This window comes from Epinephelus fuscoguttatus, linkage group LG1 (assembly GCF_011397635.1).
Source record: "Epinephelus fuscoguttatus linkage group LG1, E.fuscoguttatus.final_Chr_v1".
Classification (NCBI taxonomy): Eukaryota; Metazoa; Chordata; class Actinopteri; order Perciformes; family Serranidae; genus Epinephelus; species Epinephelus fuscoguttatus.
This window is the reverse complement of record NC_064752.1, coordinates 49915986-49930820: the sequence shown is the minus strand read 5'-3', so window position 1 is coordinate 49930820 and position 14835 is coordinate 49915986. Positions and strand designations below refer to the sequence as shown.

The 14835-nt window shown below is 43.5% G+C and overlaps 1 protein-coding gene across 3 annotated transcripts in view; it reads left to right on the top strand.

The window, feature by feature from the left end:
• cldn19 (claudin 19) overlaps positions 1-14835 on the top strand; it is a 39706-nt gene that overhangs the window by 13877 nt on the left and 10994 nt on the right. For all 3 annotated transcript variants that reach the window (XR_007448955.1, XM_049571823.1, XM_049571832.1), the window contains exons 2-3: positions 8635-8799; positions 9147-9231. Coding sequence is in view for 2 of the 3 variants with exons in the window: in XM_049571823.1 (XP_049427780.1) it covers positions 8635-8799; positions 9147-9231 (250 nt within the window). In the remaining variant the exon portion in view is untranslated. The remainder of the gene's footprint in view (positions 1-8634; positions 8800-9146; positions 9232-14835) is intronic.

Genomic DNA, 14835 nt, shown 5'->3' with positions numbered 1-14835 from the left:
ACCGATTGTCCCCTCCAACTTGGTGCCAGGGCAAAATATTTCCCAGATCTTGAGGGCTTTGTGCGTGGACCTGTCTGCTCAGGACTAGTCAGCTGAAGAGTGAGTAGGGGGCCCTCAGCAGCATGGCTTTTGTGGGGGGTTGACTGTGGTACACCACTGGCACAATAGCTGAAATCAGCCACCAATTCTGTCGGATCTAGCGGGACATCTCTCACCTCGTCCTGAAATAGGTAAGATAACACTATTCAACAAAAAAGGATTACTTTTCATATTACTCACAATACATACATGAAGGCAATACATTTGAATGCAATTCATTACAGATCATCCAATACCCTACACATTCAATGGCAAATGAAAAGAATAACATCTTAGTTAGTAAAAGTATTGAAATTCAGTAGGAAAAAAAATGGTATTAGGCATAATTCATGTACCATAATCCAATTACTGTACACTATCCAGGTTTCATAAAAGATGAACATATGTAATAAACAAAAATATATAGATAGATATTCTGAACCATTGCATACTGTAACCTTGGAAAAATTACTTGGGCTAGCCTTGAGGTTGTTGGGCCAAACAATGTAAACATACATCGCTTTTTGGTATTGTTGTTTTTGTAGCGTTATGTATGTTATGACTGTCATGTAGCTTACATGCACTTCAGAGCTACCATAACTTGGTTTGATTTTACAGATAAAAATAGCGCAGTTGTATTCTCACACTGGTTTTCCCTGCCAACATAGTTGTAACGGTACTCAATAAGGGGAAACACGATGTGACCCCCGGAGTTACGAGGCGAATACAGTAAAATGGCCGTCCTATTTATCTTGTCTGGCGCAAGATAATATGCCGTGCTAAGCGTTACAACGTGAAAACAAAACACAAGTACTTACCTCGTTTACTGTCTGTGTGACACCGAGTGATGGGATGGCCGTGTCCTTCAAGAAAAGTCTCATTGTTTGGGTTCTGAATTCCAGTTTTTCGTAGTAGTCGTCCGTGAAAAATGCTCTGAGCAAACTAGCATCCTCTTGACTGCTTCTTGTGGGGTGTTGGGATCCATGTTCAGAGCACCTAGCCATTGTTTCATCCTCTCCGGATTTCTAGTTGGAATTGAGTGAAAAATAAGATGTGACGCTATCTTCTGCTTATTGTCGCAACCCCGTACAGCACACGTACGAGGCATTTTGTAAAATTGGGATTTATGAGTCCCTCTCTTCCAAAAAAAGTGTCACAGTGTCCTACAAACTCCTTCACCGATCCACTGATGAGCTCTTCTCCTCTTCTTCTTCTTCTTTCTTTTTATGGCGGTTGGCAAACAACTTCTCAGGTGCATTACCGCCCTTCTTCTTCTTCTTCTTCTTCTTCTGCTTTCTTCCTCAGCTGTTTACTGGCGCGAATGCGCAGAACTGCGGTTTAGTTTTCTATGTACTTCTTTCAAAACTTACATAAAGTGCTAATCTTAGTCTAAAAATAGATAACGTAACATAACGCGGTAAAAACGAGTCACAACAAGCACACAGGACCGTTTAGAGTTGCTGAAGAGTTTATCTGATGACTGCAGGCAGAGGCAGGCTAACAATACCCATTGACTCCAAGCATTTGAGCTAAGCTAATTAGCGGTGGGCGAGCTCTGCCCGGCTCTCCCTTTTTACTGCACGTATAGTCGAAAGAATGGTATCTACCTGCTTGTCATGGACTCGGGAGTGAGGCAAGACACGCAAACAAAAAAAATGTTGGCGTATCCCTTTAAAGGTGGAGGATTTTCAAACAAAACAAAATATAGACATATACAAATGAAATCCTGCTTAATCATCACCTATGGGCTTCTACTCATGTGTGGTGGTGACTCTGTTTGCAGAGCTCTTGCCCTTTAACTGTATTTTGATGTGTTTGTGAGCTCGGACTGCTTCTGGGCGGAGATTTCCCCAGCCAATGAGAGAGCGCAGGTGCCGTGCCCGAGCGTGTCCGAGCATGTCCGAGCATGCACCAGCGCGAGCCTTGCCTGAACCTCTTCTGTGAAGCCTTCTTCCGTACCTCCGGGCTCCCTACACCCTGGAGATTTGACCCTGATAGGAGGGGCCAAATTTGAATGTGTGTTTGTAAACAGCAACTGGAAAATCCTCCAGACCCTACCTTTAAAGACATAATAACCTGCTTCTGCAAACCTGTTCCGTCATGTTTCACAGTAACCTCATATTCAATTTGTTTTGACAGACATTTTCTTTGTCCCTGCTTCTGTAATGTACACTCATCTAAAAGTGTAATTCTGCTTGCTGAATGCAGCTTGCGATTCAGACAATGAGGACACTGCACTTTTTAAATTGTCAATATAATTTAACACCAATCCACACATGCACACATACCCATTAATTGTCACTTATTAGAGGATAATATCCATGTTATTTTATGTTTATAATGGTCCATAAGTCGTATAAAAAGATGAAAACCAACAATGTGTTAGTCTGGCTTGCATCACTGTCTTTTTTTCCCCAGCAGAAATCTGAGACTTCTGTCTTTTGTGTCATTTTGTTGTCCAGTTGCGATGTTCTCCTTATGTTATTCTACAAGCAATTCAAAAGATGGTGAAAACATGTGGTGAGAAACAGGTTGATAGGAATGTCTGTTGTACTTTTTTCTTTTTTAATTATTACACTATTTCAGTACTTTATCAATTATTATGGTTTATTGACTTACATAACCTTTTAGCTTTCAGGTTGTACAGACTTTAGGGATATGAAATACCTAAAAATACCAGTGTAGGCCCTGGGGAAATATTTCTACTGCAGATGAAGCAAAGCAGCTTTGCACTCTGCTCATAAAAACAAGCATCTCTAAAAAACTGCAAAATGTACATGGTTCAGATAACTTTTATTTTTAAAAATCTGTTGGATCAATATGTTTGTTTATTTTTCAAATTCAATAAATACATTTTTTGTATTTATTACATTTATGACATAATTGACCCTTTGCTAAGCCCCACCCCTTTGTGATGGTCCGTCAAATGGTAACTAACTGCACTCCCCGAAGAAATATCAATTTTTTGGAAAAAAAAAAAAAAAAAAAAAAAAAAGGTGATTTCAGAGAGAAGCAGACAGAGGGGTCTACAATATGTGTTTAAAGAATATATCCAGGATGTCAAACAGTGATAACAGGTTAAAAAGATAAAGATAATTAGAAGCAAAAGCCTAACTATAGGCTACAAATCACATTGTAAAAGTGAACCACCACATCACTGCTGATTGAGACAGAAGACAATGAATATAAAGGGAGACTTTATGAGAGAATATTCAAAATATTCAACCAGCTGTGTGTCATCACCGCATGTGCTCATGCACAATGATTGGCTTCTCCCTGTGCCGCCACCAGAGCCAAGACCTTCATCACTGGACATGCAGGGAGCTCTGGGGGAAGCCAAACACTGCTCATTTGCACACACTGTGATGACACACAGCAGTTTCCCTTCACTGGTTCCTGCAGAACAGGGTAGGACTTAATTCACTGTTATAATCATTAAAAATCAAAAGCAACATGTTCACACATTCAGTAGGCTAGCCAACCCTACACTTTTCAGGGTCTGATTTTGGTTTCAGTAAAGGGAGGAAGAATCATATCTCTTTCCAACCTCTCCAGGTAACGAGTGTCATTAATACACAACATGCCCAAGGCACGATGTTTAACTTGAAATCAACAAAACCAGCCTATAATGCAACCTGACACCGACGAAAGAAGCTGTCCTCTCATGTCGGCATGATGCAGCTGGTCGCCATAATTCTGTTACAGTGCCTGGCGGTGTCAGGGGGAATGCAACAGGACAACAATCTAAGTTAAGGGGGCTGGCTGGAGAATTGTTGGATGGGTCCAACAACCACTGACTTTCACCTTAGAGGTCTGTGTTTGCATCCCCTGTGATTGTAAAGGCAAACCCTGCTCTTTTTCCTAAATCCAACCACATGCTTTTGTTGCCTAAAGCCATACACGTATATGCAAAATGTAATTATATGTGTTTGTTGTTGAAAGAAAATGTTAATTTGTGGTGTTGTACTGACGTAGTGCATTTATTTTGAAAAAGACTGTGCAAATGGTACATTTCCTGTGAAAAAGGAAATGGAGCACAGCCGTGATGTTGTCGGATCTTGGTCTGAGCTGGCCCAATTCCTTGCTATGATTGGCCAGCCTGCCTCCAGTGGTGAGGCTTAGTGAAGGGTCAGTTTCAATATGATATGTTTATCAATTATGGTTTATTGACTTGAAATAATGAAATGATATCACAATGAGCAAAAATACTAACATATGTACTGGAGGACTGTTTCTATGGCAGAGTTCAAGGGGTTCATAGTTTTTAGACACAGTGGAGCTTTATGGCACTGAGGAAGAGGATATATTAGACTGTGACATACACAGCATTTGTAAATAGACACATTCAGTGTGGGTTTTAGTCTTTTCATGGGATTTGTTAAAAACCTTATCCTTTAAAACTAGAATGGTATTTGTCATTGGTTAGTGTTCAGGTTCAGTAATGACTGTGAATAATAGTTCCACATCGCAAACATATTCTATGAAGTTAATGTCTTCCCATCCAGAAGAGGGAATAAGATGTGTGTGCCCACGTCATGAACACTAACAGTGTCTTTTCTGTTTGTCTCTTTTGATAGATTTAATAGTTTAGTCTCAAACAATTGGAAAACTGGTGCAGGCTGGCATCTCAATTATCCTAAGAAAACTAAGGGCTCTAGTTTCCCGGCGCGGCGAACCCCGCGCAGAGCTAGTTTCCAGCAGCGCAACCCGAGGCGAGCTCAGTTTGGTAGTTTGGCAGACCGAGGTGCACTGAGATGGGTGTGGCGGCGCAGCAGTGGGAGGTGTCGACAGATCCAGCTTGGCGCAGTGACAGTTTCGTGCCAAAAGGCTTCGCCAAAGGTGCGCTAAAAGCTCGCCATCTGAAACCAGGTCTACTGTCAGCACAGGCGGAGCGCAGCCAGTGTAAGCCAAAGTTTGGCTGACCGGCGAACAGCGCGCACACGTGTCACCAAAACCTCACAGGCAGGTTTCTAGAATGTCAGGCACATTAACGATGCAATAAATAGCCACAAAAACCACTATTCAATGCAACTATCTGCAATCAGCACATAAATGTATCTCTATATCGACTGTCCCGTTACATCTGATGTCAGTTACAAAGGGAATTGGCACAGTTTGGCACGTTTGGCACGCGTAATGGAAACCGAACCTGATTTGCTTAACACAGCTGCAAAATAATGAGTTCACATCCCTCTCAGCCAACCACAAACAGCCACAGCATCAGATAGGGAGTATATATTCAGCATCTGTCATCTCAGAAAAGTCAAGAGAAAAGAAACAGAGTGAGACTGCGAGAGAGAAAGAGAGAGCGTGCGCACACGCACGAGAGAAACGCAACATTGATTTACAATTGTGGTGACCTCCTCCCAGGCTACCTTTGCATCATCAGCCCGTGGAGGTCTGCTCGCAGTTCCGTATATTCGGACACTGCGAGCTTGGACCTCTCGGACCAAAACATCAGTTTCCTCCTGGGAGAAGTTTGGCCATCTGACACTGCTGCTCTCTTCTGCCATGGCAAATTGAGTAAACTCTCATTACACCTTCGCGTGGCGCATTTAAGGGCAAGGAGAGGCGCTCATTTGATTGGTGTGATGTGTGTAAAACCCACTCCACGCCTTCTCTCCTCCCTCTTTCCGACTTGCGCCGGTAGGAGGGATGAAGGTGGGATAGAGGAGTAGCTGCGCCAAGGCGCACGGTGTGCCGAACTTACAAAATCTGCCTGACCACACCCAGTTGGCGAAGCGCAGGTGCACTGCGCCCGGTCTGCGAAACTAGAGCCCTAAGTGTCACTAAGCCACTAAGTGTGGTAATACAATTAAGAACATTAAATTTGTGAGCAAGTGCCATGAATTCGAGGTAAGGGGTGACGGTGTCAAATATAAGTTCAGTTTAAGAGTTGTGTAGTGAGTGGGCAAACAGATATTACGTATGACAGAGTCACAAGTGACCTCACAATGGGACCTTACAGTGCCCATACTCACACACACGCACACACACCAGTAAGCACACATACTCATTGAAAGCTAGTGGCTGGCACTGCCAACCTTGGCACTGGAGAGAGAGGCCCTAGGGGGTGAGCCAGACTACCCGGATCTTCCTGCTGCCTTTTAGCCTTTAATTTACCCCAAAAGCCCCCAAACACCCTTTCTGGTTTGTTATTAAGTGAAACTGGTCAGAGCATTGACCTGAACCCCTGCTCACACTCACAAAAAAGAGGAATGCTCGGAGTAGATGAAAGCAAAGCAAATCAAACCTCTCTCTGTTGAAGACTATTCAGAGAGTCCATCAAAAGGAGCTCTGGAGCCATAAATCAGACTTCAAAGATTGTTCTATCCCATCATGAGTCCCTTCAGAGCACCATGAATGATGGTGTGTGTATTTCTGTCACAATGACAAATGATGACTTCAGGTTCCTGCTCAGGCTGTTGCTCTGCAGCTCTTTTTGAAGTCATTTTCTTTTTTCTAACACATAAAGTCACATTCTGCTATATTCTAGTTCAGCATGACATTTATTCTTGACAGTGGAAATAATAATTTGACAAAAGAATCCTAACTATTGGTATGATTGCTCATGGTCTGAAGCCTTTAAGACCATGACGTGTGAGTGAAAGCTCTGGAAAAAGCTAAACCATTTATTCTGCTCTCTTCAAATCTAATTATATTCCTGATATTGGAAATAATAGCTTGACGAGATTTTTTCTAGAACTTAAGAGAGTGGAAGAAGTTAGTAGATGGGCCATGAGTTAAGTTTTTTTTTTTTTTTTTTTTTCTTTGTCAAACTATTCTACTATTCTGGAAATGGTTGTCTGAAATAAAAATCTTAACTCAAGGTCCACTTAATGTTTTTTTTCTGGAGCTTTGAAAACTCCAGAAAATAAGTAACATTTGTCACTTAATTTATGTTTTTTTTATTTGTTTGTTTAGGTCAATCTATTTTAGTAGAATACACAAGTTCATTCTTGACCCTGGAAAGAGTTTTCTGAAATAAAATGTTTTACTTGAGATCTACTTACTAGGTTTTTACTCTAGCTTTGAAGATAATGAGATGCATTTGAAAGCTCCAGAAAAAAAGAAGACACATTTGGAAGCACACTGTTTGTTTGTTTTTTGGTAATCTATTCTGTTCTTTTCTATTCTAGTGAAGCAGACCAGTCAATTCTTGACCAGGGAACAGTAGATTTTACAAAAAAATGTCACTGAAGGTTCTCTTGATAGCTTAGTTTTTAAGTTTGATAGTTTTTAGGACAGTGAAATGTGACTGAAAGCTCGAGATAAAAGCAAAACTATTGTCAACCTATTCTGTTCTATTTTATTGATCCCATTCAATCTAACTGAACTTAAAAGTCCGTTCCTGACTTTGAAAAATATAGTTTGAAAAAAAAAAAAAAACAAAACCCACCCCTGGAATAAATCTAGTGAGGGGACCTGTCTTGACCTTCACCTGTTCAGTGATGTTGTGCTTGTGGCTTTGGTGTAATTTCATTCTTGCGTCTCTTCTGTGATGTATAAACACTAACACTTCAAGTCCTTGTTATTTGAAGCTAATGCCTGAGTCATGGCTGATAAACCTGTATGAAAGGCCCTGTTAAGTTTACATTAAAAACCACATTAGTCAGCATTAGTCATCAGAATCAAGGTGTAGGACTTTACATGTTTTCCGCCGCTACTGGGATTTCAACAGTCCCCACGCTTGATGTAAACAAGACACACTACATCAGTACTTTGACAGTATCATTAAGTGCTTAGCATTGCTTTGCGTTAACATGTTTGTGAGTGGCTGTGTTTGAGGCAGCAATGTCTGATCGCTCTGGCGACAACCCCGTGAAAACAATCTTGCTTTGTGACAAAGCCACACTAATCCCACTGTGTGAAACATGTAAAGCAGGCCCTCCTACAGCTGCTCTGTGTGAGAGGGAGAGTTGTGTGTTTCATCTGTGGTTATTCCACCTACAGTAATTGTGTGTGTGTGCAGATATTGTGTATTTCTACATATATATTTGTGTGTGTGTGTGTGTGTGTGTGTGTGTCTGTGTGTCTGTGTGTGTGAGTGAGTGAGTGTGTGTGTGTAAATATGTGCAAATATGTTCCTCCTACTAAGTTATGTGTGTTGAGGCCTGTGTGGGCAGCACATTAGATTTTTGAGAAGGCAAAACCACACTGGAGAAGATTTACAGGATCATTTAAGGTCTCAGAGCTTGGCTGAGAAACTCACCTCTGGAAAAGAAAAAAATAGAAATACCCTGCTGGAAAAAAGGGCAGTGGTAAAATCTTCCTAATGAGCTTTCTGTCAGAAATGCATGTGGTCTCCCCTCAGCCCTGCATGGCGTGTGTTGCTTCATTCCATTATAATCATCACTTCAATGTCCAGAAATGTGTGTTTTATTCCAAGTGATGAACTAAAAGAATCTATTTGTTTTCCTATCTCCTCACCACTTTCTTTCCTCCTCCTCTTTTATTTCTCTCCTACCTTTCTTCCATATATATCTTCTATTGTATCTCTTCACCATTCTGTGGTCCCCTCTGCAATCCCTGTCTCCTTTCCTTTTCTTAATCTAGTCCACATCCAGACATGTCGGGCCCTTATGGTAGTGTCAGTACTGCTGGGTTTTATCGCCATCATCGTCAGCGTGGTGGGCATGAAGTGCACCAAGGTGGGCGATAATAATCCAGCTACCAAAACTCGCATCGCCGTGACTGGAGGAGTTCTCTTCCTGCTTGCAGGTGGGATTTCTGTTGTGTTCTGTATATGCTCTTTCAAACAATAATAAACTGCAGTAGGCTATCTCCTGCAATGACTGCATTTAGCAAGAGTAGTCTGGTATTTTTCTAGCCTGAATCTCTCACTGGGAGTCTTCACTGTAATTAGAGTCCCTGCCGTAAACAGGAAGTGGTCATTTTAGAGGCATTAGTTACTGACCTCAGACATAAACCACAAGCCTAGGGGACAAAATTAACTGAATAAGGATTCCCCAATTCATCTGTGTGTTGTTTTAACTGCAGTGAATGCTTGCAGGCCTTACTGATTCAGAGGACTAATGCACCCTTATTAATCTTTTCTCCCTCCACAGGTCTATGTACGCTGGTGTCTGTGTCCTGGTATGCCACTCAGGTGTCCTATCAGTTCTTCAACCCAAATACACCGCCCAATGCCAGGTATAAAAAAAGAACTGCTGACAAACTCTATAGCTCAACAATTTGACTCAGACAGGAGATTATGTATGCATACTATCCCTTTCTTTAGATCAGAATGCTGTGGCCCCTAAAATGGTCTCAGAAATGAGGGAAAAGGGAATTTTCTATGTCAAGCACGGGAGCCTTGTTAATAGGCTAACTGATCAGAATCAGAATCAGAATCAGAAATACTTTATTGATCCCCGAGGGGAAATTGTTTATATTACAGGTGCTCCTTGCAAGAGAGGAAAGATACGTGAAAATATAAGAAATTTAAACATTAGTATTAACAAATATAGAGTTAAATAAACAGGAATTATTAACAAACATAAACTTAAATAAATATATATATATATATATATATATATATATATATATATATATTGTAAACTGAACAAGATTATTTACACAAACAAAATATATACAGTCAGGGTGAATGGGGTTATTGCACAAGTTAGATTAAATTATTGCAGTGGGTGAAATAGTCACAGGGCCACTCAGAGGGAGGAGTTGTACAGTTTGATGGCCACAGGCAGGAATGATTTCCTGTGGCGCTCAGTGGTACATCTTGGTGGTATGAGTCTCCCACTGAAAGTACTCCTGTGCCTGACCAGCACATGGTGGAGTGGGTGTGAGACATTGTCCAAGATAGTTCGTAGCTTAGACAGCATCCTCCTCTCTGACACCACCATCAGAGAGTCACACTCCATTCCCACGACGTCACTGGCCTTGCGGATCAGTTTGTTGAGTCTGTTGGCGTCCGCCACCCTCAGCCTGCTGCCCCAGCACACAACAGCATAGAGGATAGCACTGGCCACCACAGACTCATAGAAAATCCTGAGCATAGTCCGGCAGATATTGAAGGACCTCAGTCGCCTCAGAAAATAGAGACAGCTCTGGCCCTTCCTGTAGAGAGCATTAGTGTTCTTAACCCAGTCCAGTTTATTGTCAATGTGTACCCCCAGGTACTTATAGTCCTCTACAGTGTCCACACTGACCCCCAAGATGGAAACAGGGGTCACCGGTGTCTTGGTCCTCCTCAGATCCACCGCCAGTTCCTTTGTCTTTGCCACGTTGAGCTGCAGATGGTTCTGCTCACACCATGTGACAAAGTTATCCACAACAGCCCTGTACTCATCCTCATCACCCTTGGTGATACATCCAACTATAGCAGAGTCATCAGAAAACTTCTGAAGATGGCAGGTCTCAGTGCGATAGCTGAAGTCCGTGGTGTAGAGGGTGAAGAGGAAGGAGAGAGGACAGTCCCCTGCGGGCCCCAGTATTGCTGACCACTCTGTCTGACACACAGTGTTGCAAGCGCACATACTGTGTCTGCCAGTCAAGTAGTCTACAATCCAGGACACCAGGGGGGCATCCACCTGCATTGCTGTCAGCTTGTCACCCAGTAGAGCTGGACGTATGGTGTTGAACGCACTAGAGAAGTCAAAAAACATGACCCTCACAGTGCTCACTGGCTTATCCAGATGGGTGTAGACACGGTTGAGCAGGTAGATGATGGCGTCCTCAACTCCAAGTCGGGGCTGATAGGCGAACTGGAGGGGGTCCAAAAGTGGCTTGACCATGGGCCGGAGCTGCTCCAAGACAAGTCTCTCCAGGGTCTTCATGATGTGGGAGGTCAATGCCGCGGGTCTGCAGTCCTTGGAGCCACTGGGACGTGACATCTTTGGCACAGGAACGAGGCAGGATGTCTTCCACAGCAAGGGGACCCTCTGGAGACTCAGGCTCATGTTGAAGACATGCTGAAGTACTCCACATAGCTGGGGGGCACAGGCTTTGAGCACCCTGGGGCTGACACCATCAGGGCCTGCAGCCTTATTTGAGTGGAGTCTCATCAGCTGTCTTCTCACATGGTCAGCAGTGAAGCACATCGTGGAGGTGACGACACGTGGGGGAGGGGTGTAGTCCTCATGATGGAGAGAGCAGTCAGTGTGACCATGGGGGGAGGAGGTGTGAGGAGGAGGAGGAGGAGGAGGGGGGGTCAAGCAGGAGGGTGTTGAGGTGTGAGAGGGAGGAGTGGGGGAAGAGGGTGGAGTGGGAGATGGTTGGGGGGTGGGGGGGGGGCTCTAAGTTTACTGTTAAAAAACAGATTCAATTCATTGGCCCTGTCCACGCTGCCTTCAACTCCTCTGTGGTTGTTGGTCCTGAAGCCAGTAATGGTCCTCATTCCACTCCAGACCTCTCTCATGTTGTTCTGCTGGAGTTTCCTCTCCAGCTTCCTCCTGTACCTCTCCTTAGCCTCCCTTATCTTCATCTTCAGCTCCCCCTGTATTGTTCTCACCTCCTCCTGTCCCCAGCTCTGAAGGCCCTCTTCTTTGCATTTAGGATGGCTTTGATGTCCTTTGTTACCCACGGTTTGTTATTTGGGTAACAATGGACAGTCCTGGCTGGGACAGTGGAGTCCACACAGAAGCTGATGTAATCCGTGATGCATTCTGTGAGCCCGTCGATGTCCTCCCCATGTGGCTCACAGAGTGCCTGCCAGTCTGTCGCACCAAAACAGCCCTGCAGTGACTCATAAGCCTCCTCCGACCTTCTCCTCACTGTCCTCATGGTCGCAGGCTGGCTCTTGACTAGTGGTACATAGCAGGGGTTGAGGTGCACCAGGTTGTGGTCTGACCTACCCAGAGGGGGGAGGGGAGAGCAGCTGTATGCATCTTTGGCGTTTGCATACAGCAAGTCCAGTGTCCTCTCCTCTCTGGTAGGGCAGCTCACATACTGTGTGAATGTGGGTAATGTTGTTGCCATGGTGACATGGTTGAAGTCACCCGAGATAGCTATGAAGGCACTCGGGTGTTTAGTCTGCAGGCGGGCTATGGCGGAGTGAATGACGTCACATGCTGACGTCGGGTTGGCAGAGGGGGGGATGTAAACAGTCACAATAATGGCATGTGAAAACTCCCTGGGCAAATAATACGGCCTGAGTCCAACAGCAAACAGTTCAATGTCCGGGCAACAGATTCGTTCTTTAATAGAAATATGGTCAGGACTGCACCAGCGGTTATTTACTAGAACAGCAAGCCCCCCTCCTTTGCACTTACCGCTCTCGGTGCAGTCCCGGTTGGCCCGAACAGTCTGGAAGCCGCTGATGGAGACGTTGTTGTCGGGAATGTCCTAGTGAAGCCATGTCTCAGTGAAGCACATAAGACTACATTCCTGGTACTCCTTCTGACTTTTGGCAACCGCTGTCAGCTCGTCCATCTTATTTGCCAGTGACCTCACGTTGCCCATGATGAGAGAGGGGAGACACGGCTTATATCTTCTCTTCTCCATAAGCCTCCGTTGTCTCAACCCTGCTTTTTTCCGCCGCTGTTTACTTCCTCCCCTGCATCCTCTGTGTGTTTTCCTCCACAGTTCAGCTGGTATCTCCGATGTTCCGGCCGCCAAGCCAGCCGGCCTCAGCGCGATCAGCTGATCTCTGGAGTAAACAATGCGGCCATGAAGTTGTTGCGCAATGGTGCCGGGTCCGAATGAAATAAGTAATTCCAGGGTGAGGAAAACGAGTACAACTCTCTCAGTCAGCATGTTTTGAGAGGGCGCAGTTTCAAAATTACAATCACAAAAAGCAAGCACAAATACCAAACTTAATAAAGCAAAAAAAGTAAGAAAACTGAGAAAAACGAGCAGGAGCGACTGCAACAGGCTGCACGCGCGGGCGCATGCGCACTAGAATAAAGATAAGAATAAACTGATGGCAAATGGGACACATTTTATTCAGCATGTATATGTGCCATTGAAATGCTTACTGTCAAAATTATTTAAACTGGCTGACAAAAGGGATTTTTTTGTATACAGGCTATTTTGTATGGAACTGTTTTGAGGCACTGGGCAAATGTTGCCGGTTTCATTCCATAATCCAACCATCAAATTATCCATTGGAGGTTTTGTCACAGGGTCAACACGACACAATCTAATTGGTTAATCTCTGTTTATTTGTGTGGAATTGTGTGGAAAATGGAATACTGGGTACTGCTATGTAAACACATTATTGTGTTTACCATGCCTTGTGACAAATCCAAGAGTGATTGAGCCTTTGAACAAAACCCTCTTCATTAAAGTTGTCTTTCTACTGCATCTGAATAACCAAAGGTATTCAGGTAGGCACATTATACAAAATTATAAAAGTTCTGCTTCATTTGAGTCATTATCCATATAATGAGACAACAAAGTGTTTGATGTTTGTTTGAATTGTTAGTGAAAAGAGATTGATTGTGCAGGGGTAGAAAAGAGAAACTGAAGATGTTGTCTGCCTCCAAAGTAGCCTAATAGTGATCTGTTGAAATTGTATTGTCTGATGTGTTATTCCTCTCTATGGCTTGCTGACCCACTCTCTTTTTATCTTGTTCATTGACATATTTCACAACTTTTGCTGTAGCTCATATTGTACAACCAATCTGAAGCTGGATATGTAACAGCTGTTTTACATTTAAATTAATTTCCATCCCTTGCCCTAATATTGATACTAGTGACAAGCAGTGGGCCAAATGCATCTAGCCTAAATCAATGCTGTGTTGTTACAGCAGTTTAAGGGCCCTATTTAGATGGTCTAAAGCGGACGGCGGACAGCGGACAGCGTGCACTCTTTCCAACTGGAAAGAGTGAGGATTTTACAGCTGAGGAGACGATAAATGTATCTCTATATCGACTGTCCCGTTACATCTGATGTGAGATCAAAGGGGATTGGCACCGTTTGGCACGCGTAATGGAAACCCAACCTGATTTGATTAACACAGCTGCAATCTAATAAGTTCACATCCCTCTCAGCCAGCCACAAACAGCCACAGCATCAGATAGGGAGTATATATTCAGCATCTGTCATCTTAGAAAAGTCAAAAGAAAAGAAACAGAGTGAGACTGCAAGAGAGAAAGAGAGAGCGCGCACGCACGGGAGAAACCCTGTCAACAAATTGTAAGTTATTCAATTTTATTTTAACCCGGAGGTTAGAGAGCCCATCTTCCTCTCCGGCATCCTGAACCCCCCCGCCTGAAGGTGCAGGAAGGGCTGGTCCCATGGCTGCACCCGGGCCCATCTGGTTGGCTGCGCGCGGGCTGCGGAGCTTCCCCTGGGTGCCCCCGGCTGTGCAGCGGGCTGTGCGGCCGCTGTGCATCCTCCTCCTCCTCCTGACAAGATGATCTTCAGTTTTACGTTTTAAAAGTTTTTTTTTTTAAATATAGCTACATTTGTACGTGGCTCTAAGTTTACATTTTTAGTTCACAGAAGCTGGTTATTGTTGTGTTTATGTCAAAATAAAGTTTATCAAACGTTTTCACATCTTTGATTTTGTGATTTACATGCCAAAATGATCACAATTCATTTGGGAAAGACAAGTTCATTTTACAGGCTATGCATCATCAGCCCGTGGATGTCTGCTCACAGTTCCGTATATTCGGTCACTGCTAGCTTGGACCTCCCGGATTATGATGATCATTATTACTGCGATTAGATTGTTCTGATTAATGACTGACCATTAAGACGTGTTTCTGATAAATATTTTAATGTGCACAATAATAACCTTTCACATTGTAATCATATTTTTATTTGTTATCTTTTGCATATGTGTGGCTGCT